This window comes from Rattus norvegicus, chromosome 5 (genome assembly GCF_036323735.1).
Source record: "Rattus norvegicus strain BN/NHsdMcwi chromosome 5, GRCr8, whole genome shotgun sequence".
Lineage (NCBI taxonomy): Eukaryota > Metazoa > Chordata > Mammalia > Rodentia > Muridae > Rattus > Rattus norvegicus.
Genome location: NC_086023.1, coordinates 40,780,911 through 40,808,849, shown reverse-complemented (window position 1 = coordinate 40,808,849; position 27,939 = coordinate 40,780,911). Strand labels below are relative to the sequence as shown.

The following is a 27,939-nucleotide window of genomic DNA, read 5'->3' as shown; positions in this document are numbered from 1 at the left end:
AAAACCACATCATGCATGCTCATGGACTCAAGGTCCCTGACTGTGTAGGAATCACGACAAAACACCATATTCTAGTAACAACAGTGTGAGGGCTCCTTCTCAGCCTCAGTTCATGGCTGCCTCCCTCTTGTTTCCTCAGCACATTCACTAATAGCATTCTCAGTGAGGCCTCTGAACAGTCAGATGTTGCAATGGTTCCTTATCAAACATGCAACTTCAATGGTGTAAGCAGACATGAAGTCTCATGCAGTTACAGAGAACTATTACTAATGGCGCTCTGTTACAAGACATTTATTAGCAGGGAAAAGGAGGTATGGATTCAAATCTTCACTGACAGTTTTTCAAGAAATGCCACCTACGATGACATTTACACTTACATAACTTTCAGAAAGTCTAGCTTTATGGCTTAGTAGAGTTACCTAGGAATACCATGCACATTCTCAATGGATGTATTCAGTACATTTTGTTTCCTTTAATATGGTGATGCAGGCTTACAATTGTTATACTAGTTGATACTCCCCCCTTTTAGCTTGGCGTTAAAAATTAATTGTTGCTTATCTGTAATAAAAAAATACAACCTTCAATAACAAATTCCATATTGGAAGGTTGAATTCAAATCAGTATTCTCAGCTTTAAAACATGATTCCTAGAAAGCATATTGATAAAGAGGCAAGTTTATGTATTACAGACAGAGACCGCCTAAAATATGGACTAATGACACTCTGTGATCACAAACAAGTGTCACTTCACTGATCATAATATATCCCAAACAATTCAGAGAAATCTCCAAGTAATAAATTTGGATTTTATTAAAGTATACTCATCAAATGAAAGCTCATAAATTTAGATGCAGATATCTTTGAAGAAATCATAAGAACACAGTCATTCAGCTTAAAATTCACACATACACATGAATTTCTCTGAACTTTTTTAGCTTTGAGTAACAAACCCGCAAATTTGAAGAAGGGATAAATATTTAAATTTGTTTAACAGGCTTCCTATAAGCTATCTACTACAAATTATTCTTTTTATACACTTCAAATATATAACAGAATCAAAAACTCAAAATATTACCTTTTACAAACTGAATTTTAAGATCAATCAATATTGTGGTGGAAAAGACAGACTTCTGATTAAAGATTATAAATTATATAAATAAAGCTTACCCAGGCGTTTGAGAAAAAAACTGTTCTGTAAACCTAACTACGGACATGCACGCACAACTACTCTAAATCAGAGGCTCAGAATTTAAAGTACCAATTTCAGCACAAAATTCAGATGCTTGCCACATTCCAATAACCTGTATGTATGTAGAAGTACAATCTATAGCTACATACTTCCACATCTGTCTTGCTTAACTCTCTCCAATCAGAACTTATTCCACCATGGTAAATCTTGCCCACCGTAAAAACTTGAATTCATCTTTCCTTACAGATGAGTAAACTGATCAACTTCTTTTACAACTCATATGAATGAAATCACAGAATTGCAGCAGAAAAAAAAAAAGACATGGCTAATTACACAACGGTAGGATTTTTTTTCTTTTTTTCTTTTATTGGATTTTTTAACATTTCAAATGTTATTCCCTTTCCTGGTTTCCTGAACATAAGTTCCCTATCCCATCCCCCTCCCCTTCATCTATAAGAGTGTTCATGTCCTCATCCACCCCCTGTTTCCGACTCCCGACATTCCCCTGCATTGGAGGGGCGGGGGCTCCAACCTTGGCAAGATCAAGGCCTTCTCCTTCCATTGGTGCCTGACAAGGCCATACTCTACTACATATGCAGTTGGAGCCATGGGTCAGTCCATGTATAGTCTTTGGGTAATGGTTTAGTCCCTGTAAGTTCTGGTTCTTTGGTGTTGTTCTTATGGGGTTTCAAGCCCCTTCAGCTCTTTCAGTCCTTTTTCTAATTCCTCTAATGGGGTTCCTGTTCTCAGTTCAATGGTTTGCTGCTAGCATTCGCCTCTGTATTTGACATGCTCTGGCTGAGCCTCTCAGGAGAGAACTATATCCAGTTTCTGTCAGCATGCACCTCTTAGCTTCATTAATCTTATCTAGTTTTGGTGCCTGTTTATACCTGGGCTGTATACACAGGTGGTGCAGGCTCTGAATACCTATTCCTTCAGTCTCTGCTCTAAACTTTGCCTCCATATCCCCTCCTATGAACATTTTGTTCCCCCTTTTAAGGAATGAAGCATCTGCACTTTGGTCATCCTTCTTCTTGAGCTTCATGTGGTGAATGGTGTGTGGATATCCACTTATCAGAGAGTGTGTTTTCCTGTGATTGGGTTACCTCACTCAGAATGATATTTTCTAGTTCAATCCATTTACCTATGAAATTCATGAAGTCATTGTTTTTGATAGCTGAGTAGTGCTGTGTTGTGAAGATGTACCAAATTTTCTGTATCCATTCCTCTATTGAAGGGCATCTGGGTTCTTTCCAGCTTCTGGCTATTATAAATAAGGCTGCTATGAACATAGTGGAGCATGTGTCTTTTTTATATGTTGGGGCATCTTTTTGGTATATGCCCAAGAGAGGTATAGCTGGGTCCTCCAGTAGTGCACTGGCCAATTTTCTGAGGAACCTCCAGACTGATTTCCAGAATGGTTGTACCAGTCTGCAATCCCACAAACAAGGGAGGAGTGTTCCTCTTTCTCCACATCCTCGCCAGCATCTGCTGTCCCCTGAGTTTTTGATCTTAGCCATTCTGACTGGTGTGAGGTGGAATATCAGGGTTGTTTTGATTTGCATTTTCCTGATGAGTAAGGATGTTGAACATTTCTTTAGGCACTTCTCAGCCATTCGATATTCCTCAGCTGTCAATTCTTTGTTTAGCTCTGTACCCCATTTTTTAATAGGGTTATTTGGTCTTCTGGAGTCTAACTTCTTGAGTTCTTTGTATATTTTGGATATTAGCCCTCTATCAGATGTAGGATTGGTAAATATCTTTTCCCAATCTGTTGGTTGCTGTTTTGTCCTAATATCTGTGTCCTTTGACTTACAGAAGCTTTGCAGTTGTTTGAGGTCCCATTTGTTGATTCTTGCTCTTAGAGCATAAGCCATTGGTGTTTTGTTCAGGAAATTTTCCCTAGTGCCCATGTAATTGAGATTCTTCCCCACTTTTTCTTCTGTTAGTGAGGGCATCTCGTCTGATGTGGAGGTCCTTGATCCACTTGGACTTAAGCTTTGTACAGGGTGATAAGCATGGATCAATCTGCATTCTTCTACATGCTGACCTCCAGTTGACCCAGCACCATTTGCTGAAAATGCTATCTTTTTTCCCATTGGAAAAAAGCTTCTTTATCAAAGATCAAGTGACCATACATATGTGGGTTCATTTCTAGGTCTTCAATTCTATCCCACTGATCTACCTGCCTGTCTCTGTACCAATACCATATAGTTTTTAATCACTATTGCTCTGTAATACTGCTTGAGTTTAGGGATAGTGATTCCCCCCAGAAGTCTTTTTATTGTTGAGGATAGTTTTAGCTATCCTGGGTTTTTTGTTATTCCAAATGAATTTGAAAACTGCTGTATTTAACTCTATGAAGAATTGTGTTGGAATTTTGATGGGGATTGCATTGAATCTGTAGATCGCTTTTGGTAAAATGGCCATTTTTACTATATTAATCCTGCCATTCCATAAGCATGGGTGGTCTTTCCATCTTCTGAGTTCTTCTTCAATTTCTTTCTTCAGAGACTTGAAGATCTTGTCATACAGATCTTTCACTTGCTTCGTTAGAGTCAGACCAAGGTATTTTATATTATTTGTGACTATTGTGAACGGTGGTATGCACTCACTGATAAGTGGATATTAGACCAAAAACTTGAATATGCTCCCAATAAAAAAGACATCAGCCTTGTTTAGGTTGATGTCTTAAGAACTTTAATTTACACAACTTTCAGTATACCTTCCATCCTCACCAAACATCTTTTCATTTGTTTGTTCTTAATACACACCAATGAGAGAATCTGTACCTTAGTTTCTTTTTCAGTCACTTGAATATTGCAATAAGGGAGAAAGGGCTTATTCCTACTCACACTACAAGGATATAGTTTATCATGGCAGGTGTCCTGCTTAATTTTTTGCTAATTTGACAAAAGCCAGAGTCATCTGAGAAGAGGGAATGGAAATTGACAAAATGCTTCAACTAAACTGGAATATATGAGTTTGTTGGGCATTGTCTTGATTAATGATTGATGTGAGAAGGCCCAGATGACTATGGGCCGTGTCACCCCTGGGCAAGTGGTCATGTGTTGTATAAGAAAGTAGGCTTAGCAGCCATATGGAGCAAGTCAGGAAGCAGAGTTTTTGTTGCAATTCTTATTTACTGGTTCCTGCTTGAATTGAAGTTTGACTTCTCTTAATGATGAACTGATACCTGGAAGTTCACCTGAAATAAACTCCTTCTCCCCAGGTTGCTTTTGGTCACTGTGTTTCATCACAGCAAGAGAAGGCCTAAGAAAACAGGTAACTCAAGGCAGTAGGAACTTCAAATAGCTAGTCCTAAACAAAAGCTACAATCAGGAAGCAGAGAAAGATGAATGCTGCTGCTGCTCAGTTATTTTTCTTCATTATTTTAGTCCAGCATCCCAACCAGGGAATGGCATCACCCAAAGTGGGCAAGTCTTCTCACCTCAATTAACACAACCAAGAAATCCCCACAGCTTTGTTCAGAGTTCCATCTCCCAGTGGAATCTAGAATCTCCCAAGCTGACAATTAACTACTACAATGAGCTGATTAGTTACCTCTACTAGTGTCTTCTCCTGGCCAGAGGTTTTGAAATTTCTTATACCTGGCTTCTGGTCACGGTTATGACTATGGTCAGTGAGTCTGTAACCAAGAAATAACCTCCTTTTCACTGTAGTGACTAATCAGGCCCTGTGACCCCGACCAGGATAACCTACTCACTTCAGTAACACAAAACAAGTGCTACCTAAAGCCTCAGTGCTTTGTTCACAACTTCTACAAGGCCACTCAGGAGAGTAGAGTACAGATGTATTCTGGCTTGGAGACCTATCAAGGACTACAAGACTGGCTACTACCTTTATCCTCATATTCATTATCACATTAGTACTCTCAATCATGGAACTGCCCTTAACATACTGGCCTGCAGGCAAGTCTCTGGGACATTTTCTTGATTAAAAAATGATATGGGAGGACCCAGCCCAGTGTGCGTGCGAGGTCATGGTTGTCTAAGAAAGAAGCTGAGTGCGCCATGGCAAAAAACCAGTAAACAACCTTCCTCCATGGCTTCTGTGTCAGCTCCTGCTGCCAGGTTCCAGGTTCAGGCCCTGCCCCGACTTCTCTCAAAGATGGGCTGTGAATGGGATGCGTACACCAAGCAAGTTACTTTTGATTATGGTGTTCATCACAGCAGTGGAGAGCAAACTGGAATGGGACTAGGATTTAAGTAAACCTTCACCAAAGAATGCCACCAAATGGGGTCAAATTATACTATCCCTCTGCCTCAGGCTCACTACTTAAACTAAACCACTGAAATAGACAACATTTGAGATGACAGCTAATGGTAGCCTGCATTAGTCAACACAGGCAGGCAAAATTATTTCTTCCTACTAATCTCAACTCCTGAGTTAGCCATCGGCATTGGCTCTGCTAAGAGAGAGGCCATTCCCTTACCTGGCTTTATAGGCAGTGGCTGTTTGTTAGCTGAACTGTGCCTGCCAGCACACTGTATGTTTTAAAAGTCAGTAAAAAGCAGTTGGGAGAGCACCATATCTTTGCCAGAAAGCAAAGTTATGGCACCAAAACAAACCACACTGCTTCTGAGAGTCACTTCACATGTCTCTTGTGGAGAAAAAAAATCAAGGCACTTTTACCAATAGGCTGGTATGAGGTTTTACTTTGCAGATTAATGTGGCACATGAAAAAGAAAACAGGCACTCTCTTCTCCGACAGAAGTGAAGATCAACTACTTTTCTTGCATGCTAGTTCATCAAGATGTAGGCAGAGGTGTCCTTGAAACTGTTGACACAGCCTACTATGCCGGTAAACAGCTGCGGAGCCATACTTGTGGATTACTGACATATACTAGTTCCCCACAAAACCTATAATCAGTTTTTTCAGTTCTTCAGATTCTTTCAATTTATGCTCTATCATTCTTGAAGTGAGGCAATCAAAACTGGATGCAGGTGTTCCATTTATAAGTCCAACTTTTAAAAAGCACTCTTGGTTTTCTTGCCCGCTGCTAAGCAACAGGACGGCATCCTTACTGAGATATCCGTCATTCCATCCTGACTCCCCACTCCAGACAGCTTTTTCAAAAAAAAAAAAAAAAAAAAGTAAACATGCTCAAACTGATCACAGTAACCCAGACTGCTCCAGGAAAGGCAGACTTATCTGTAGGACCCTCTTAATGGAGAAATCAGAACAAGAGTAAGTGGTAAGAAGATTTCAGTGTTTACAATAGAAGCAGCCAAGCTTTTAGAGTAATTTTTCCTAAGATCTTACGTATTTTTACAAATTTATATTAGCATAGTTAGCAGACCTGAGTTCAAATCTGAATGTAAATATTGTTTTGGGCCATATCTTCTAAAACTTCAATTTCATCATCTAGGAAATGGGAGCACCACCTACTCTCACTGGAACGGTCAGAAAGTTCACTATTTATAGAGCATCTGGCAAAGCAAACAAAACATCGCAAAATTTGTCAAACTTTAGAACTAAAACATGTCTCCAAAGCCCTCTAAGTCTTTGTTATACACACAGTTATACAAAATTATACAAACATATTAGACTTAGTAATATGGATCACACAGAAACATAAAATATGAGTTTCTTTTATCATAACTTGACCTGTAGCATCAATACTGTATAATAGAGTCACTATTGTATTACTGACTTTTGCTTCTTTTCTATTTTGCAGGGTAAAGGTTGAGGAGGCACGATGGTGCATATCTGTAATCCCAGTTACTCAGGAAATGGGGACAAAAAGCCTCCCAGAGTCCAGGAGTTCAAAGACAGCCTGGACATCATAGTGAGAATGTTAACTGAAGCGATTCAGCATTGCAGCGTGCAATGTCTGGCCCTTTAAAAATGAAACGTCCTCTCCAAGAAAGCTCATCTTTTCCCCCTTCATCCCCTTCAGGGTAATGAGGTGCATTTGAAATCAGATCCTAGCGTCTGAACATGCTGCTGTTGATTATGTAGACAGTTAAGAGAGGCCAGTCACCTAACTGCCTTCTTTGTCTCTGCTTATTTCCATCCCCAACATCATTAAGCCATACAAAGGATATGTGTGTGTGTGAAAGGAAGTGGCAAATCTTTCACTATGGGATGTGCCTAGGAGGTCTGGGAAGTGAGCATGATTGGGGTGCACTATGTGAAATTCCCAAGTAATCAATGAAAATATTATGTTGGGAAAAAAAAGACAAGAAGTAGGGGATAAAGGCAGAGACTTATTTGTAAGGGCTGAAGAAGAACTGTAAGCTTCTAAGCAGGGAGAAACATGCCCTGGCATTGTCATACATGTGAAATGGATCACTCTGCACTGTATGGAGAACGAAGTGGGGTTAAAAAAAAAAAAAGAAGCAAAGGGACTTAATAAGTGGCCATTATAGTAAATCAGGCGAGAGGTTCTGAGAGAAGCTCGTGGGATGGTAAGATGTGCAGTTATTTTGAGTCATTTTTTAGGTTAAACATTTTGTTGCCTGTATTTGTGAAAAGATTTAAAAAAATAAAAAATTTGTGAACATAGTTAAAAAAAAAATAAAGAAGGAAGGTGTTTGCAGACTGACGAAAAAGAAACCTTCTTCACAAGCTCTACTTGGTGTCTGTGAGGACTCTGGTGGAGATCCCAAATGAGGAAGGCATGGGCAGAGCTTAAATATATGAGAGAAGCAGTAAAGAGAAACGGTCTGGGGAAGTTTCTCAGTTTTGATTCTACCATTTATATCACTAAAATAACATCATTTTCAAATTTTATTATGCATGGACTTTAGCTAAATAAAAATCTATTTTTTATATATACAACATAAAAATTATTAATTTAGCTGATAACTCACCAAAAACTAGGTAAGTAAGATAAGGTACTATCTAGACCTTATGTAATGCATCCATACAGTGAATGAGTTTACATCCATATTTAAGTAAGTGGGAGAAACTCGAACTGGCACTATCTAGACTTCAATATGCATATATAAATGTCCACTCTAGACAGGAGATCTCAATCCCGCAAGTCACACTTTACAAACTTACAGTCAGTGCATCAGTCTCTTTCAGAAAATTTAAGAAAATCATAGACTAATGATTCATTGACAATTAGGTCATGTGAATACAGAGCATTTCAAAAGTTTACTTTCACAAATCACCATAATTGTAAGATACCCTGAAAGTTTGATTTCACCTTATTTTTTCAAAGGTATTTTTAATAGTTACATATATTACATTTGTTCTTAAAGTGAAATAATCAGAAAATATAAAACTGAGGCATTATCCCATTTAAAGGGTCTCAGACTATATAGTACACTGACCAATAAAGTATGGTTTTGCTTGTCTTTTTAAAATAACTATGGCTTGTTAGTCTAAATTACACAGTCATATAAAATAAATCACCAAGAATAGATATTAACAAGTTGTGTATATATATCATATACAGTAAATGCAAGAATGAAAACAGGGCATTCAGAATAGGTAATCCTATTTAAGAAAAGACAGTTGACAATTTTACATCCATACAACTGATGACTTGCTTTTTTCCACAGACCACTTCAACAGTGGTACTCAGGACCATCTTCTCATCTGACAAAAAATCATCTCAAAAACAATCAATAACCCTCCTTAATACAAATGATAAATGACCGAGAAAGAAATTAGGGAAACAATGCCCTTTACAATAGCCACAAATAATATAAAAAATCTTGGTTTAACTCTAACCAAACAAGTGAATGACTTATATGACAAGAATTTCAAGTCACTAAAGGAAAAAACTGAGGAAGATATCAGAAGATGGAAAGATCTCCCATGCTCATGGATCTCTAGGATTAACATAGTGAAAATGTCATCTTACCACAAGCAATTTACAGATTCAATACAATCCCCATCAAAATTCCAACACAATTCTTTATAGAACTTGACAGAGCAATTCTCAACTACATATGGAAAAACAAAAAACTCAGGATAGCTAAAACAATCCTGAATAATAAAAGAACTTCTGGAGGTATCATCATCCCTGACCTCAAGCTGTACTACAGAGCAGTACTAATAAAAAATGCATGATATCAGTATAGGAAGAGATAGGTTGATCAATGGAATCAAATCAAAGACCCTGAAATAAACCCAAACTCCTGTGGACGCTTGATTTTTGACAAAGAAGCCAACACTATACCATGAAAAACAGAAAGTATCTTTAACAAATGGGCTAGTTGAATTAGATGTCTGCATGTAGAAGAATGCAAACAGATGCATAACTATCACCTGGCACAAAACTCAAGTCCAAAGTGGATCAATGACCTCAATGGAAAACTGGATACACTAAACTTAATAAAACAGAAAGTGGGGAATAGCCTTGAAGTCACTGGTATAGGAGACAACTTCCTGAACAAAACACCAATGGCTCAGGCTCAAAAATCAATGATTGATAAATGAGACCTTCTGAAACTGAAAAGCTTCTCTGTAAGGCAAGGACACTGTCATCAGGACAAAATGGCAGTCTACAGATTGGGAAAGGATCTTTACCAACCCTACATCTGACAGAGGGCTAATACCCAAAATTTATAAAGAACTTAAGAAGTTAGACATCAAGAACCAAAATATCCCAAATAAAAATGGGATACAGAGCTAAAGAAAAAATTCAAAGAAATGTTCAAAGTCCTTAATTATCAAGGAAATACATATCAAATAATGCTGAAATTTCATTGTACGCCAGTTGGAATGGCTACGATCACAAACTTAAGTGATAGCACATGCTGGGGAGAGTGAGGAGCTAGGGGGACAGTCCTTCATTGCTGGTGGGAATGCAAACTTGTATAACCACTTTGGAAACCAATTTAATGCTTTCTCAGAAAACTGGGGATAGTTCTACCTCCAGACCCAGCTATGCCATTCCTGGACATATACCCAAAAGACACCCCATTATACCACAAGGACACGTGCTTAACTATGTTCATAGCAGCTTTATTTGTAAAAAAAAAAAAAAAATTAAATAAGTGAAAGCAACCTAGATGTCCCTTAACTAAAGAATGGATAGAGAAACTAGTCCATCTACACAATGGAATACTATTTAGTTATTAAAAACAAAGACATCATACAGGCAAATGTATTGAAATTGTGAATATCATCCTATGTGAGGCAACCCAGACTCAGACAGATATATATGTGTCCACTTATATGTGGACATTAGCCATAAACACAGGATACCCACGCTATACTCCACAGATCCAAAAAAGCTAAACAAGAAGGAAGCTCCAAGCGAGGAGGATGCTTGATTATCATTTAAAAGTAGGACGGAAACAGTTGTAGGAGGCAGATGAAGGGAAGGAACTGGGTGGGAGAGTTGATGGGGAGGGAATGTGTGGGTTTCGGGATCAGGTGTGGGGAGAGACAGGGGAGATGGCCAGATGGCCATGGAAATGAATGGAATCTACAGCTGGCAGGGATGTGGGGGAGCGTGGAGCATCTCTACTAGATGCCAGAGACCTGGGATAGGGAAGGCGCCCAAAAAACAATGGTGCTGACCTTAGCTGAGACTCAAAGCAGCGGTGATATGGAAGGCATGAACCCTCATGGAGCGATAGGAACACCAACCTACCCATAAAACTTTCAACCCAAAACTTACCCTGCCTACCAGAAATGCAGGGAGACAAGGGATGGAACAAAGACTGAGGCAATGGCCAACTAGTAACAGGCCTAACTAGAAAACCATCCCATGGGCAAATACCAATATCTGACACTAGTACTGATACTCTGTTATGCTTGCAGACAGGATCCTAAATGGTTGTCCTGAGAGCTTCCACCTAGCAGCTGACTCAGACAGATGCAGAGACCACAGCCAAACACTGGATGGAGAACGGGGACTCTAATGGAGGAGTTGGGGGAAAGACTGAGAGCCCCAAAAGGGATAGGAACTCCATATGAAGACCAACAGAGTCAACCTGGATCCTTGGGCCTCTCAGAGACTCTACCACCAACCAAAAGCATTTGTGGACTGGACCTAGGACCCCAACATGTACATGTCAGATGTGTAGCTAGGTCTTCATGTGGGCTCTGGAACAATGCGAGTGGGGGCAATCCCTAATGCTTTTGCCTGCACTTAGAATCAATTCCCTTAACTGGGCTACCTTGTCTGGCCTCAGTGAGAGAAAAAGTACTTAGATTTTAGGGACTTGATGTACCACTGTGGGGGGAATTACACAGGTGAACCACTATTCTCTCAAAGGGGAAGGGGAAAGGAGATGGGGGAGGGACTGTCAGAGGCAGAATTTGAAGAGGGGACACTGTTCAGAATATAAAGTGAATAAAAATAATAAAAAGTGAAAAGATCATACCTAATCTCACTGAAGACAATAGCTGTAACAAGTTATATATCAGCATAAATCTCTCTGTAACATTTACAGTGAATCAAGCTCCGTAGTAGATACCATACATTCACTAAATCATTTAATCCTTACAGCCTTTCAAGATGCTGTATGTCTCTAGTTTATAAAAAGGGAAGTAAAGAGAGACAATAACCTCAAGTACACAAGTAGGAAATGATCATCACTGCCCAAATGCAAGCACCATGGCTACAAAATACTAGGAAACCAACCTACCTACACACTAACTTTAAAACATAGAGAGGGGTAGGGAGTATGGTTTTATGCTTTCATAGTCAAGGCTCTGGGTTCAATTCCCAGCTCCCGACCATCAACAACAAACCACAAAGGAATTACCCAACAATGTAAGGACTGCATTAACTGAGGCTCAAAATTTTGATACATATTTTATGTAATACTCTGAATTTAAATAAAAGTGATCAGAACTACTAATTGAAGTGTAATGCCAAAAGTATAAAAACAATACTGTGTGAGATGTAGTTTATTTAATTCACTACATGTTCCAGGCACCTGAAACCTATGGGTCATCAAATATTTGGTGTGACTTATGAGAGAGTTCCCACTGCATTGAAAAAAAATCAGTGACAAACTGTTAAAACTCTTGATTCTACATTATCTACACAATTCTAACTAATAAGTAATACTTCAAATACTAGAAAAAAAGAAAGAAAAATTATTTTCCAGATTATGAACATAAAAGATAAGAAAATCCAAAAGATGTAAATGAAAATAGATTAGAACAATTGCAAGCATTCATTAAGGGGAACAAATATAAGATAAATTTATTTAAAACCCCAATTTCCCTATATATTAACAAAAAACAGTAAAAATTAAGTGAAAGAGAAAACAGTACCTGAAAGCGTAACATATAACATATAAATATAGTCAGAATTACTTAGGATCTAAGTGAAAAAAACTATAACATGTGTTAAGATATAAAAGAGGACCTACATGAACAGATTGGAAACTTTATCAGAAGGCAAGGGAATGTAATAACTTCTAAATGTAACTCCCAATGAGAAATGGAAAATCAAGTAGAATAAGTATCTAGATCCACCAAAAGTATTTGAATAAAATAGTGAGGAAGTCCTTTCCCTTCACAATAAAACATTATCCTACAAAATTGTTGTGCTAATGTTACTACAACATTTATCAGTTGCTTATATCAAGACCTACCTAAGTATATTGTATATAATTTAGTCCTCAAAATGACCCAATGAGATCTGTATTTTTATCTTAGAGAGGGAAACTGATGAACACCCTGAACCAAGCAACATTTAAGACCCATAGAAGTCCATTATAGTGGACTTAAAAAAAAAAAAAAAAAACAAAAAACAAGAAAAAAGCCAATGGTATAGCATTTTAAGAACTAACTCAGATCTTTTATTCATTCACTTAGTAAATATTCACTCATGTCAAATCCTAACCAAATTCTATTTTAGAACCTGGAAACAGTGCAATGAAAAAGAATGACATTATTCACCACTATATGTAAAATTATATCCTAATATGATGAAACAGAATACAAAAGGGAAAATAATGATCATGCTAGAGCTTAGTAGGAATGTTTAAAAGATAAAACAGGGTAATATAGGAGGTGCAAATCAGAAAAGACACTTCGTTTTAACCACTATTCAAGGAGCCACATTTTAAAACTTAAAATGAGCAAGATCCCTGTTAATTATTAAGAAATGTAATATGCTGGGAAATCAGTACAGATAAGGAGATGAACAGAGACCTGAGTTGGAATTAAGTAAGAAGGGTGAACAAACCAAAAGCAGGCCTACATGTCTGGAGGAGAAAGAACAAAGAAACAGATGGGATCTTTGCATCTCTTCTTTAATCCAGAACTAACACTGTCCCATAGTAACAATATTATGCAAGTGGAAACTCTCTACTGAAGACTGTTATTTGTCAGACATTTTATAAAATAATCACCGATCATGTTTTGTTGGCCTGCATTGTTAAGGTGCCTCTCTGTTCTTTCTCATCTGTGTAAGGTCTCTTCTGATTGGCTGTAATAAAGAGCTGGAGGCCAATAGCTGGGCAAGAAGTGGAAGGTGCACTTCGTGGTAGAGAGAAAGGGATCATGGGAGAAAAGTCAGAAGCAGGGATTCAGCAAGCGGGCGCAGAGGTGGATGGACATGAGCATGAGCAGAGAGGAAGACTGGGTTCTGGCAAGAAGCAGGCAGAATTAGTTGGGTTAGAGGAGCTGGGGAGTAGTACAAGCTAAAGGCCTAAGCTTTTTAAATATACACAAGCTTTTTAAATATACTCTGTCTTTAATACTATCGCTTACAGTGTGTAAAAGCCCAGAAATATTGGCACCCAATGTGGGGCAGTAATTTTGGAAGGAAGGTGAGGAACAAGCACTTCCCAGAGCTAGAAGTGGCTTCCTAGCAGCCTCAGTCTCTCAGACAGGCCCAGACACTAGTGGTAAGCAGAGTGTGGTAAGTGTGTAGAAGTGCGATCTCCCCTTCCAGCCTGCCGTGCTTGGTCTGGAGGGCTACTGCAGGCCTGGAGCGAGAGAAAGGGAGGTAACTAGCCACATGGAAGACAATAGACTGGTTAATTAAGTTCGATGAGCTAGCTAGCGGGTAGCCTAAGCAAGGCCTAACCTATACAAGTATTTTTTTTTCTTTTCTTTTTTTTTCCGGAGCTGGGGACCTACCACTGAGCTAAATCCCCAACCCCATATGTAAGTATTCTAAGCTTAGTGTCTAAGTCATTATTCTTCTGCTGGCAGGTCCAAGAAATGCCTTGGGAAATATATATATGAACTATAGTGATCATTTAGGGACTGGTGAGTAGCTGCAGTATAACACACAATATACAGTTAATGAAGTTAGGTACTAACACATACTAACATGGACGTATGTCCTGCAGACCTATGTGAAAAAAGTAAGTATATACATGACAGATCCTGTTTTATGAACATGAGACCAGGGTACTATGGTACCATTAATTACTTTACTTCTATATTTCTATATCCACTTCTAACACCGTGCACTTCGCTTCCTCCTGCTTCAAGCAAAAATTCTGCATGCCACCTGCCTGCCTCTTCCTCTAAATCATTCTCTGTCCGCACTTGGCTCACTGCCCCGCCCCTACTCATTTCTTTCCCAGGAATCACAAACATCACTTAAAAGTTTATCATTTAAAACCATGATACATTTCAATTTTGAAGTGAATAACAATGCCTTAATGATTTTAGGGTATCCACATGATGTCATACCCTCTGCATAAAAATGAGAAATCACAGGAATATTTGAAAGAAGTTAACCATTCAGCCAGATGTTTCTTTAAGAAAAACACAAATGAGTTATTCCTACCTCTACTTTTGTCCGATAGAGAATGAGCCTCTTGAGGCTGCGTAACTTGGCAATATGGCCAAAAGCCTGAGGTGGCAGTTTATCGCAGGATGAGAGATTTAAGTCTTGTAGATTTGGGCACATTTCAGAAATCACCTCCAAGCAAGCGTCATTAAGAAAGTGGCTGCAAGACAACTCAAGGCGTACTAATTCAGATCCACACACCTTCAGAAACCTGTGAAAACAATATTCCATGGAAGTTTTATAAAAATAAACAATACTTTTGTAAAGACTTTGAAATTATGTCACCTCTTAATAGACACAGGTAAGAGAACAGATCTCTACTGAAGAAAATACAGAACTTGATTCCCTAAGTTCTTACTGCACGGTGAAATGTTCATTGCTAACTCAAAATAAATCAAGCTGAGAAGACAATGAAGTCACATGGATTAACAGAGTACAAAGTCAGCTGATATTAAGCAGAAATTAAGATGGCAGGAGGTAGCTCTACTTACCTGCATTTCACATCCGAGTTGTACAATCTAGAACATGAAACCCTAGGCTCTCAGTATACATCACTTTCATTTCATATAACCCCGTTCAGAATGGGGCAATATACTTTGTATACAGTATACATAATGATGGGTTTAATTAAGTGACCCTGAAACAAGTCAGCTCGGCTTCTCAATCCAGAAAATGTCTAGGCTGGCTTAGATATTTATAATATATAAACAATATATATATAAAACATTTTATAATCATATAAAAACATAAAAATATAACAACTGTACTGTTGTGTGATGTTTTCTGTAGCTGTTGCCATTGAGTAACTTGACTACTTGATGCCAGAATTAATATAATATATCCAATTGCAGCTTCCCATAAATACACAGAAATAAGAAAAGATAAAGAAATAGAAAGTGTTTCATCAGAATACAAATCACATTATTTATCATATTGAATAATAATTGGGATTGAACTGCTTGCTCACAGCTGCCATAGAGAAACTCTAAGTCTTAGTATGATTTGAAAGTATGTAAATTTATGAAATTTTATTAGCTGAGTAAGCTGTAGCCATAGACAGCACCCACTATCCTTGGCCTGTGCTTATTCTTCTGAGACACACAACATTAATACTCTTGACTTCCACCAAAACTTTTTCCTAGGAAATAAGTTTTCCACCAAAACTTATTCCTACCATATACACATTTAAAATAAAATTGAACTGAATCATATAACTCAAATTTTAAAAGAAGGACATGAGGCTAAGCACCAAATATGGGTTGTCCTGTTCAACTCTTTTCTATTAATGACCTGGGGCAGGGGGGAACTATTCTCCCATTGTCTTAGTCATGCTCTATTGCTGTGAAGAGATACCATGACCATAGCAACTCATAAAGGGAAAGATTTAGTTGGGGCTGGCTTACAATTTCAGAGGTTTGGTTTTTGAGCCATCATGACAGGAAGCATGGGGGCATGCAGGCAGACATGATGGTCAAAGAGGTAGGTGAAAGTTTTACATCTGAATCAGTAGGCAGCAGGAAGAGAGCAAGCCATGGGGATTAGATTTGGTTTCTGAAACTTCAAAACTCAACTCCCAGTAACATAGTGTCTTGGTTAGGATTTTATTGCTGTAAAAAGACACCATGACTAAGTCAACTCTTGTAAAGGCAAATATTTAACTGGGCCTGGCTTATAGGTTCAGAAGTTCAGTCTGTTATCATCATGTTAAAAAGCATGGCATTGTACAGGCAGATGTGATACTGGAAGAGGAGCTGAGAGTTCTGTATCTTGATGTGAATGCAGCTAGGAGTAGGCTCTCTTCCCCACTGGGCGGTGCTTAAGTCTAAGAGACCTCAAAGCCAGCCTACACAGGGGCACACTCCCTCCAACAAGAGCACCTCTATTCCAAAGAGGCCACACCTTCCTAATAGAGCCATATCCTATGGGCCAAGCATATTCAAACCACCACATTCCACTCCCTAGTCCTCACAGGCTTGTTCAAACACATGAGTCTTTGGGGGTCATACCTAGCCATAGCATAATAAAAATACATTTAGTTTAACTTTAAAAGTTCCTATAGTCTATAATAGTCTCAAGAGTGTTAAAAGTCCAAAGGTCAAAGTCTCTTCTGAAATTCAGGCAGATTCTTTTATCTGTAATCCCCTGTAAAATTAAAAGCAAAAAGCAAATCACATACTTCTAACATATCAAGGAACTGGATATACATTTCTGTTCTAAAATGTCATATTGAGGAAATATTAGACCAAAGCAAGACCAACAGGGCAAACTCCATCTATGTCTGATGTCCAACTTCTTTCAGCTTTGATTACTGCAACACACTTGCTTCTCTTGGGCTGGTTTCACTCCTTGTTAGCAGCTTTCCTTGGCAGATAATCTTGGGGTCTACAAAGTAACTTCAATCTCACAGATTCTTGTTCCAATGTCTGGGATCTGTACATGATCTTTTGGGCTCTTCCGAAGTGCCTGGGTCACTTCTCCAGCTCTGCCTTCTGTAGCACTCTAGACTCTGGTTGACTCCACTCCATTGCTGCTGCTGTTCTTGGTGGTCATGCCATAGTACTGGCATCTCAAATGCACTGGGGTCTTCCATTGCAACTAGGCTTTACTAATAGCCTCTCAGAGGCTCTCTTCATGGTGCCAAGCCTCAGCTTCTTTGCATTACCCCTTCAACCTGCAAATGAGGCTGCACCTTCACCAATGGCCTTTCCTGGCCTCTCACGGTGCCATGGCTCTCCTGACCCTTTCATTCCTTCAAAACCAGTACTACTTAGATGACTATTAAACATTACTAACTCTAGCTGCCAGCACAAGGTCTGTCTCTGGAACACAGCTTTTCGGTGTTCTGAAAAACTACTTCCCAGATTTCACCTGAGTATTGCTGGTCTCTTCTTAATCACTGCTAATTTCTTGGCTCCAGCTAGCCAGCTGGACTCTAAAGCAAGAGCCACATGGCTAAGGCTGCCACATTCTGCTGCTTGTTGGGGCTGGAACATGCTGCCCTCCTTGACATCATCACCAGCTTTCTGTTTTCCAGCTCCTTCACTGCCTAAGCTTGGCTGTCCTGGAACTTGCTCTGCAACCTGACCTTGAATTCATAGATTTGTATGTGCTAGGATTAAAGGCATGTACCACCTCACCTGGACACAGGAGCTTTTTTTTTTTAACCTTTTCATAAGATTTTCATAAGGTCTGGTTTGTAGTTCATTCCAGATATAATCAAGTTGACAATTGACAATAACCATCACAATCCATCCCTTGTCAATTTGACACATAATCATATCTCCTTATGTCCAAATGAAAACAATAACCAGGTCATAATATAGCCTAACATGATATAACTATCCCTTAACTATAAATGCATAAACAATAAGCTTAGCTGGGTCAAATCTTGCCCAAGATCACCACTCCCTTTATTCTATTTAATATCCTTGAACAGAGGACTAAGCTCCACTCCACTTCCTCTTTGAACCGTGCATTTTGTATTTTTCCTTTCTAAGCTTGTTAAACTTGGTCAAAATGTTCCTCATGCATGAACCACAGACAAAGCCAAAACTAGGCTTTTTTGAGACTTCATTTGTAAATGCAATTAATATAGACTCTTAGGATAATGGTAGAAAGAGGCACAGTCTTCACCAAACTATCACTGAATTGATCTCTAAGCAACATACTAAAATTCTTTTCCTTTGAAACCTCTTGAGCCAGGCCCCCGACTTCACATCACTCTTAGCAACAATGTCTTCCAAATTCATATTAGAATGGCCATTAAGCCCCATTTAAAGCATTCCATTGCTTTCCAAATCGAAGGTTCCAAAATCCATATTCCTCCAAACAAAAGCATTGCCGGGCCTATCACAGCAATAATCCAGTCCCTGGTACCAACTTCTGTCTTCCTGGGTTTTATTGCTGTGAAGAGACCATGACCAAGTCAACTCTTATAAAGGCAAACTTTTAATTGGGGCTGGCTTACAGTTTCAGAGGTTCAGTCCATTGTCATCATGGTGAGAAGCATGGAATTGTGCAGGCAGATGTGGTGCTGGAGAGTTCTATATCTTAATTTGAATGCATCCAGGAAGAAATTCTTTTCCCTACTGGGTGGAGCTTGAGCACTAGGAGACATCAAAGCCTGACTACACAGTGACTCACTTCCACCAAGAAAGTCATCCCTATTCCAACAAGGCCACACCTCCTAATTGGGCCATTTCCCATGAGCCAAACATATTCAAAACACCACACACATTTCCTGGACAAGTGAGGTAGAGTTTGCTCTTCCAAGTGCTGCAGCAAGTGAGACAAGGCCTCTTCTCCTGCTCTCCTGTCCTACCTTGGCCAGTGTTGAGGAGCGGAGGGGATCTCTGCCTGACACTACTGCTGCAGACAAGAGTGGGCCAGTCTTCCACACTCACATCCCTGGGCTGGCTCACCTGCAACCCACATCCACCGTCAGCTCTCCTAAGCTTCCCAGGTTAGTGCAGGGTGAGCTTCCCTTCTCTCATGGCCCCAGGGCCAGGTCTTGCACCTGCAGCAGGTGATGAGGGGGTAACGAGGAAGGAGGCTTCCACCTTGTTCACACTACTACTCCAGAGAAGTGGTAGGGCATGCCTAAGTGGCCCCTGGCAAGGGTCATCTGACTTGGGCTCACCCTCCCTGGGCAGGGACCTTTGGACTCAGGCAGAATTCTTCTAGTCTCCATCTTGCTCTCTATCCTAGGAGCCTGTCCAGGCGTGTCTGGGGCTGAAATGGTGGTCATCTCAGGGTAGTTTCCTGCCCAGAGGTTCAAAGGTCAGAACACAGAGCAAATACATAGCCTCTCTCCTCTGTCATCTACAGAGGCTCATGCAACATAGCAGCCACACCTGCAATGCCTCTAGGACAGGTATTTACTAACATTTTACACTGAATTCTGTAAGCTTCTTCATATTCTTCAGCAACTGAAACAGATCTTTGGCACATACAGTCCTTAGCATTGCATATAGAATGACGGCTCGTATTATCTATCAACTTTACAGATCTAGAATCCTCTAGGCATGTCCACGAGAGATTATCTAGATACGTTAGTTTCTAGGAATGTCTGCGAGGGATTACTGAGATTACACTAGCCCCTGGCAGGTATGTGGAGAATTATCTAGGTTAATTGAGGTGGAAAGACCCAACTTTCACTGATGACAGCACTGTTCCATAGGCTGGGGTCCTGGTCTGGAGACAAAGGAGACAGTTCACTGAAAAAACACCATTCTTCCCTGTGCTTCCTGACTGTAGGAACAATGTGACTACCTGTGTCAAGCCCTGCTACCAGGCCTTCCCTGCCATGAAACACTGTACCCTGAAACTGTGAGCCAAAAACAACCTCTTCCTTCTGGAAGCAGCTTTTAGCAGGGTATTCTGCCATAGCATCAAAACAAGTAAGAAATACATACGGCATTTAAAAATCAGTCAAGAAAATCTTCCAACTTAAACAAACAAAAAAAAAACCCTATTTCATCTTTCACCTTTTTATTGAAAATAGACTTTTTCATATAATATATTCTGATCAATTTCCCCTCCCGCAACTCCTCCCAGAGCCTCCCACTCTCCACCCACCCGATTCCATACCTTTTCTTTCTCTCCCTGATAAAAAAACAAATAGGCAACAACAAACAACCTGGAAATCAACAGAAAAAAGAAAGAGCCTAAGAAATACATCTAGCCACAGACACACACTTTCACTGATACACAAATCCCATAAAAGCACAATCTCGGAAACCAGGATATATAAACAAAAGACCTGTAAGGCTTTAAAAAACAGTCTTGGGTTCATTTTGTGTTGGCCATCTACTGCTGGACACGGAGCCTGTCCTTAGTGTGAACGAACTCCAGTGGGAAGATGAATTTTTCCTTTGCCAGCAGTTGTCAGCTGGAGATAGCTTCTGGGTTAGGCACGAGGGCTAGTGTCCACTTCCCTTCTCAAGGCTGGAGCCCTGTCTGACTTAAACCTGTGCAGACCCATTCTAAAGCTAAGTTTTAGCAAACTACTCCACCAGGTTGGACAAGTTAACACTGTTACTTCATTTCAAGTAGATAAGTTGTTACGGTGAGTCATTCATTTATGAGTTAGCAATCTAAGAATGAATGCTGGGTTTCAACGAGTCAAAAATCCTATTTTTGATTTAATAATTTTACAATGTTTCGCAGATTAGAAAAGGGACTTCACAGAAGTAAATGAAGTCTTAGAAGTAAAAACTTTGGTTTTAGCTCCTTATGGTCTTTTACTGGGCAAAGCACTTTTATCTAGATTTCCTTTTTATATCTGAGTTAGAATGACTTAGCATTTCTTTTCTTTCTTTGCAGCCATCATGGAAAACTTCTCCTTCAAATAATTTATAGCGGAGTGTCAAACTAGTCACTAGTGAACAGGAAAACTTCAAGCTGACCTGGATGAGTCAGAAAGCACAATAAACACACGGCCACCCTTATACTGCCTTTTTGCTTTTGCTTTTCCTCCGTCCAAGACTCAGATAATGCATATTTTCACTCTGAGCAGGTTCTCTAATCAATATGCTCATATTCTCCCTTCCCATCTTTACACAGTATATTGATCTCATGAACGCAGCAGCAACAGACACAACTGCCCATACATGAATCGTGTCTTGGGGCATTTCATGGAAGTTTTATTTCAGGGCAGTTACTTGGCTACTTTCATTGATCAACAATTACTCATTTCAATCATGAGATGGATCACTGGAAGAAAAGTAACTTATTTTTTCCAGCCTGTTTCTTCTATATTGTGAATTCTTATCTACTATTACTTGATATTGAGGGTTTTATTCACTTTTTTAGAACTTCCTTTTTTAAAATTTCCCCTTCTATTATGAATAGATTCTTTTCTCATATAATATATTCTGATGACGGTTTCCCCTCTCTACTCCTCCAAATTCTTTCCCACCTTCCCTCTGACCCTGATTCACTCCCTTTCTGTATCTCATTTGAAAAGAACAAGTTTCTAAAAAGTAACAACAGAACATAACAAAATAGAACATAGAAAGATAAAACAAAGGCAATCAATAAAAGAATAAGAGAGCAAGAGAAGGTACTAGAAGCAGAGACCCACTCATTCACACACTCAGGAATGCCATAAAAATACTAAACAGAAAGCAAGAAGATATGCACAGATGGGTGCAGAATCCTGAAGGCCGTATGCATGCTGCTGCTGCTGCTGCTGCTTCAGGCTCTGTGGGCTCATATGAGTTGCTCATGCTGACTTAGAGGGCCTTGTCTTCTTGGTGACCTCCAATCCCTCTGGTTCTTACAATCTTCTCTAGGGTTCCCTAAGTTCTAGGGGCTGGGAGCTGATGGAGACACCCCACCTCTTCCTTCCGAGGTCTCTCTAAGAGCTTTATGAGCCTACATTCAGACGAAGAATCCTGAACTAGGTCTGCAGCTAAACACGGGTGGTGCTGTTTTGGAAGGGTCTATAACTTTAGGACATGGAGCTTCACTGGAGGTTGTGGGCCACGGGCCTTGTGTGGGGGAGGAAGGTGAGACAGCTTTTTATGTCTCTGATCTGTATTCTTGTGACTTCCTCAGTGCGGATATACAGCCAACCTCTCCTCCGGCTACCATGTCTTCCCCGTCTACTGCCACAGACAGGCTGTACCCCTCTAAAAATGTAAAACAAAAGAACCCCCTTTCCCCAAACAAGAAATCAACCAAGGCAATAACTGACAAAGTCCTCAAATCTAAAAACACCCAAAGTGTTTCCTGACAAAATGAATATGAAGGGGCAAAATCCTACACAGAGAGAGGAATATCAGAGAGACTCGGCACCTACTGAAGCAAAATCAGGATTGCTAAATGGGGCCTAGACTTTTAAGCAGAATATTATGATATAATTTAAAACACAAACAGGCAGGGAGGCAAGTGAGTACACAAGACCTAAGAGACAGGGACGTAAAGAAAGGAGAATTAGACAGAATTGATTTTAACAAGTAATAGTATGCATGGGCAGTACTCATAAATTTGGGGCTGGAAGTGGGTTTCAATAACTGATTAAATTTTTTCTTTATTCCAATTTAACCAATTTCTCTGTTCTCCTGATGATAAAAGTTCCTAAAAGGTTCTCTAAAATCTACCCAGTTCTAACTTTCACAGATAAAAGATTTTAGGACACAAAAAAAACCCCAGCAACCTCTTCCCAAATACTCGTCCAGAACAGTTCAACAGTGCTTCTGTAAAATGTGTTTTTTTCTTTGAAATATTATATAAAGAAATCTTCAGAGTAATGTGTATAAATAGACCACCACTTATTCATAGATGATTCATTAATAATCAACTCATGCATATTTATTGTTTATTTTGAGAAGGCTGCCTCCGAGTCATAATGACTGTCACTTTAGTCAAGTCAAAGGACCCAAAGCAATCAGCAGACAAAGCTGCAGCATGCCCCCCAAGAACCCTTTCCCTTTGTATTTAAATACACTTCTAAATGTGAACAGTGGCTTCAGCTGATAGGCATACTAGTGGAAACCGTGGGGTTTGACTGACTGAAACACCACAGTAAAATCTGGGTAGCGCAAAGGATATATCACTTCTGTGATCATGAAGATGGCCACAGAGCAAGGAATCCAGGTGAACGGAAAACCAGAAGCAGAACTGCTACTGGCAAAGCTGGAGCTCTGACCGACACACAGGACCTCATCCACTGCCGGTCTAAATGAACAGGACTGCTGAGATTTCTCCTCACAACAGATGCTTCTTCTCTTTCACATTCAGGCTACAGAGTTTTTAATATAAGGTTTACAGTGTGCCCACTGTCACCATCATGGTCACAGACACCACTGTGCCAAAGTCAGACCTCACCACCATTTTCCTTAGCCTCTACAGTCACAAGCTGCTACCTATCACTTTTATGAAAGTAAGCAACATGTTTATTTTCATAGTTTTTCTTCTCTGTGGAATGAAGGGGTGCATGTGGGTGCATGCATACCCTGGCACCCATGAAGATCAGGGGACAACTTAACAATTTCCTTCTTGTGCATCTCAGGGATCCAATTAACTTGTCAACTTAGGCAGCAAGTGCTCTTATCCACTAAGCCATCTTGCCAGACCCTAAATTCCTAATTTTAAAAATAGAAAATTCATTTCTCTAGTGCAAACCAGTGAGGCAAGAGCTAGACCTTTATAACATAAACCAATGTTTACTGACACCACTTGACTGTCTCATACTGTACTATTTATCTAGTTTATGGTCAACAATACATGCTCTAGCTGTAGTTAGTTTCAGTTCTTATTGGTCTCATTAGTAGTGAGAAAAATTTGCAGATGGATTGCTTTTGAAGCAGAGAGAACTAGCATTGGACTAAGGCCCCACTAGAATTCAAGCACTCCAATACAGATACCAAGTATTTTGGAAGGGGTGGTGGAAGATCTCAGAGGTGGCCTCAGAAGCAAAGTCTATCTGGCTTTCTCCTGCCGACTTATCTCTTCCCTCTTTCTCACATGGACTGAGTCACAGAAAGCAGCATTCCTCTTGCCCAACACAATACAAACCACAAAGCCTAAACCTATCATGCTACCTTTTCCTTGCCTTCCTGCCACACAGTTTTTCAGATGGCCCTTGCTATATATCCCTGCGATCCCAGCTGCTTGGGAGTCTGAAGCAGGAAATTCCAAGCCTAATTTCTACTTGGGCTACAAAGCAATCTCAGGGCTACCTAGGATACTTAGCAAGATTCTATCTCCAAACAGAAATAAACAACAGTAATAAAAAGAGCTGGGGCAATACAGATCCATGCAAGGTGAAGGAGCATTTATTAATTTAAAATAACAGCTATTGTCTCCAAAGTTTCTACTCCATGTTTGACTTTATGAAAATGATGGAATCATATAACACATACAAGAACAATCATCAAAGTTAAGAGAAAAGCACCTGTTTGTGCCTTAAGAAAAATTACTATGGCATTACTAAGTGCTAAATGAATATGCACTTTTGCAAGCTTTCAAATGTTTAACAGGTGACATTTAATAGTAAGGAAACTAAATGCTTAAATAGAAAGGAGCAGAAACACCTGGGCAGGTCTGCAAGCGTCGTCCTCTATTTAGCATGCAATTTCATTTTCAACATAATTAGCTTAAATGAGCTTCTAAATTTGGGTGATGTATTGCACATGTAATTAAGATTTAATTAAAAATGTTCTGTAATAAATTGTTTTCCATTTCTGACAAATCACATTAGAGAGGTAGATTTTGATTTGGAAATAGTTTTTTAAATGTGTTAATCATCTGTGCTGAAAATATGAAAGAGAAAAAAAGCAGTTGGGTTGAAAGTCACTTGGGATTTAAATAAGAAGTAAAGAATACAGCTGGCCCGTACATCAGTATGAAGTTTGGCTGAAGAAGATAGTTAACACTCGTTTATTTTTATAAATATCAATCTTTTTATTCTTACAAAATATACAAATACAGTTTAAAAATTTACCGTGAACGTTCTTATATGCAAGTCTAGTCTCTTGATAAAAAGCTTTAACCAGTTTTATACCTACCTGCTAAATCCTGACACAGAGATGAACCCTCTGTTGCCAGTCCAAGACAGATTAAGCCACTGGACAAGAGCACAGCGAGCCTGTAGGAACTCCAGTGAAGTATCATCTAGCTTGGCCCAGTATGGCTGCAGGTTGAGGTGGATATACTGTAGAGGGTCACAGCAATGCTGGTGGAGGAGCCTGCAAGTCTGTGCTAATCTACACAGGTCTGGTAGTGAAAGATGATTCAGAATCAGTTGAATGAGCTATATAAAACAGAAAGCCAAGATCATCAACAGTGAAGGACCGTATCACTTTTTGTTAAACACAGAATGAGGTCTAATAAAGAGCAGTATAATTGTTTCAAACACTACCTTCACAAAGTAGATAAATCTACATTTACCACATTATCCAACACATACATCTGACTGCACTGCATTTAAAAATTGCTCAAATTCTCAACTCATGTTGACAATTCATTTTCATACAGCACAAAGATATACACACTGGTAACTGTTGAAATAATAAAAATTTTCATAGAGAAAACTTTAGACATGTCAGACATTGGTATGGAAGAAAAGAACTTCCACTCCGAGTTCTGGGGGAATGAGTAAATAGGATAAGCTAAGCACAGCTTCACTGGAGAGGTGTAAGTATACTCCTTCCAGAAAGTGCCAATTATAGGGGAAGGGCAAAGCAGGCGGAGAGTCTGGTGAGGAGGATGGGGATACACAGAGCTTCACTTGGATTTAACCTGAAAGGAATGAAGATTCAAATTACAGTGACACAGTAAGCTTTGTGTTTTCAAACATAAGGGCTCTCCATGAAGCAGAAAGCAAACTAATACAGAATTCCAGGGAAGCAGAGAAAGGACAGATCCCACTGAAGGCAGCTAGCAGCAACCGTGGGGCAACATATATTATTAACAGGCTGGACACAAAAAGATAACTTTAATTACAATGATCCATTTGAGCTAGTCCAAGATTTATTTTCCTGTTGGAACTTTCTTAACTAGTTTTCAAAGAACTATCTTAAGAGCCCTAAACCTAACCAAGAATCAGAATTTAAAAATTCATATTTGTTTAATGATAAAAATCTTCTTTAGATGGGAGAGGTTAATTTTTTTAACATAAAAGCATTCACCTGACTTTTCTGCTTTTGTAAGTAATTATACCCTTTAACAAAATGATCTTCAGCTTAATGTAAATTCTATATTAATGTTAGATCAGATTTCACTGTTTGTGTCGAATATTCTAACATCCAAATGAACAACAATATAATCTTAAGATAAGTTGAAAGATTACTTATAAAATATGAGCAGTTACTGATTAACGAATTGTATCTAGTGAGGCTTGGGGTACATTTGCTATGTCTTTTTAGCATTTGGACTAGGCTGTAAAATGACGTGAGGATGTTTGCATGCCTGTGTATGTACTTATTAGAAAAACAGGGAATTAGAATTAGTATAAAAGCTCTGACAAAAACTTAGTCTTTTTTCTAGACTTTCTCCCGGGCCTATCTTATGTTGCTTTATATAACCCAGCTTTTATCAAAGCAAAGTAAACTCTGTATCATTAAATTAGCAAGACTCCTCATCATCCTCCATGATGTAGGTACAGTTGGATCACCTGTCCCGATAAAAGTTCCCTTCTCCCGACCATCCCCTGATCCTAAACCTGCTCACTGGCTTTAAGAGGCAAAGATGTATTCAGTAAGAGCCTAATAACTCTCCTTATGGGAAAAGTACCACTGAAGAGTCTCTGTCATAAGCAAATACGTTAACGAATTTGCATTAGTCAGATAACCCTGTTGACATGAGCGTTATTACACAAACAAAACTATGGAGGTAAAAATATATAAAATCAAGCACAGAAGTGTTGGGGCTGGTCTTGTGCACTGTGTATTCAGATGCTGATTTCTGAGCCCCAGATCAGATTGCAGTCTGGACATGGGCATTGTACTGACAATGTGCTCGAAAGGATGCTCCCCAGTAAGCCCTGGGTCCTGCTAAGACTGAATGTGATTGTTGGGGGGAGGGCAGCAATGGGGGGAGGATGGGGAGGGGAGCACCCACAAGGAAGGGGAGGGGGAGGGATTAGGGGGGATGTTGGCCCAGAAACTGGGAAAGGGAATAACACTCGAAATGTAAATAAGAAATACTCAAGTTAAAAAACAAAAAAAAAAAAAAAAAGGATGCTCCCCAGTAATCTCTGACTGGGTAGTTAAAGGCTAAAGCCTGTGACAGGAGAGAGAGAGAGAGAGGAACGCAGAGCTTGAGATGGAGTAGTGGGGTCTCAGGTAGGGACCATGAGGAGAGAATAAAGGTAGGGGATGAAGGAGATCACCATGAGGAGGACGAACCATGGAGATGAACCGCGAGCATATGGCCAAGAGAAACTGCCCTGAGGACACATGGGCCTATGGCTGGGATGTATGTTAGAAGAGCTCAGATGCTGCCCTGCATAGCGCCTCAGCTAGTTAATAAAAAGCACAATTCCGTGTCTTTGATTCAGGAGTTATACAGGCTAGACTCAGGGCAGGACCCCTATAAAATT

The 27,939-nt window shown here is 39.5% G+C and overlaps 1 protein-coding gene and 1 non-coding gene across 9 annotated transcripts in view; both read right to left on the bottom strand.

Annotated features, from left to right (window-relative positions):
• Positions 1-27,939, bottom strand: part of Fbxl4 (F-box and leucine-rich repeat protein 4) — a 73,642-nt gene that overhangs the window by 17,305 nt on the left and 28,398 nt on the right. For 7 of the 8 annotated variants that reach the window (XM_017593343.2, XM_063287583.1, XM_039109815.1 and 4 more), the window contains 2 exons: positions 25,406-25,650; positions 14,889-15,102 (listed from right to left, as the gene is read on the bottom strand). In XM_017593343.2, the coding sequence (XP_017448832.1) occupies positions 14,889-15,102; positions 25,406-25,650 (459 nt within the window). The remainder of the gene's footprint in view (positions 1-14,888; positions 15,103-25,405; positions 25,651-27,939) is intronic. The other variant, NR_172642.1, reaches the window with a different exon arrangement.
• Positions 19,636-19,765, bottom strand: LOC120103329 (small nucleolar RNA SNORA17). Its single transcript, XR_005505395.1, has one exon. It is a non-coding gene; the product is annotated as a small nucleolar RNA SNORA17 (small nucleolar RNA).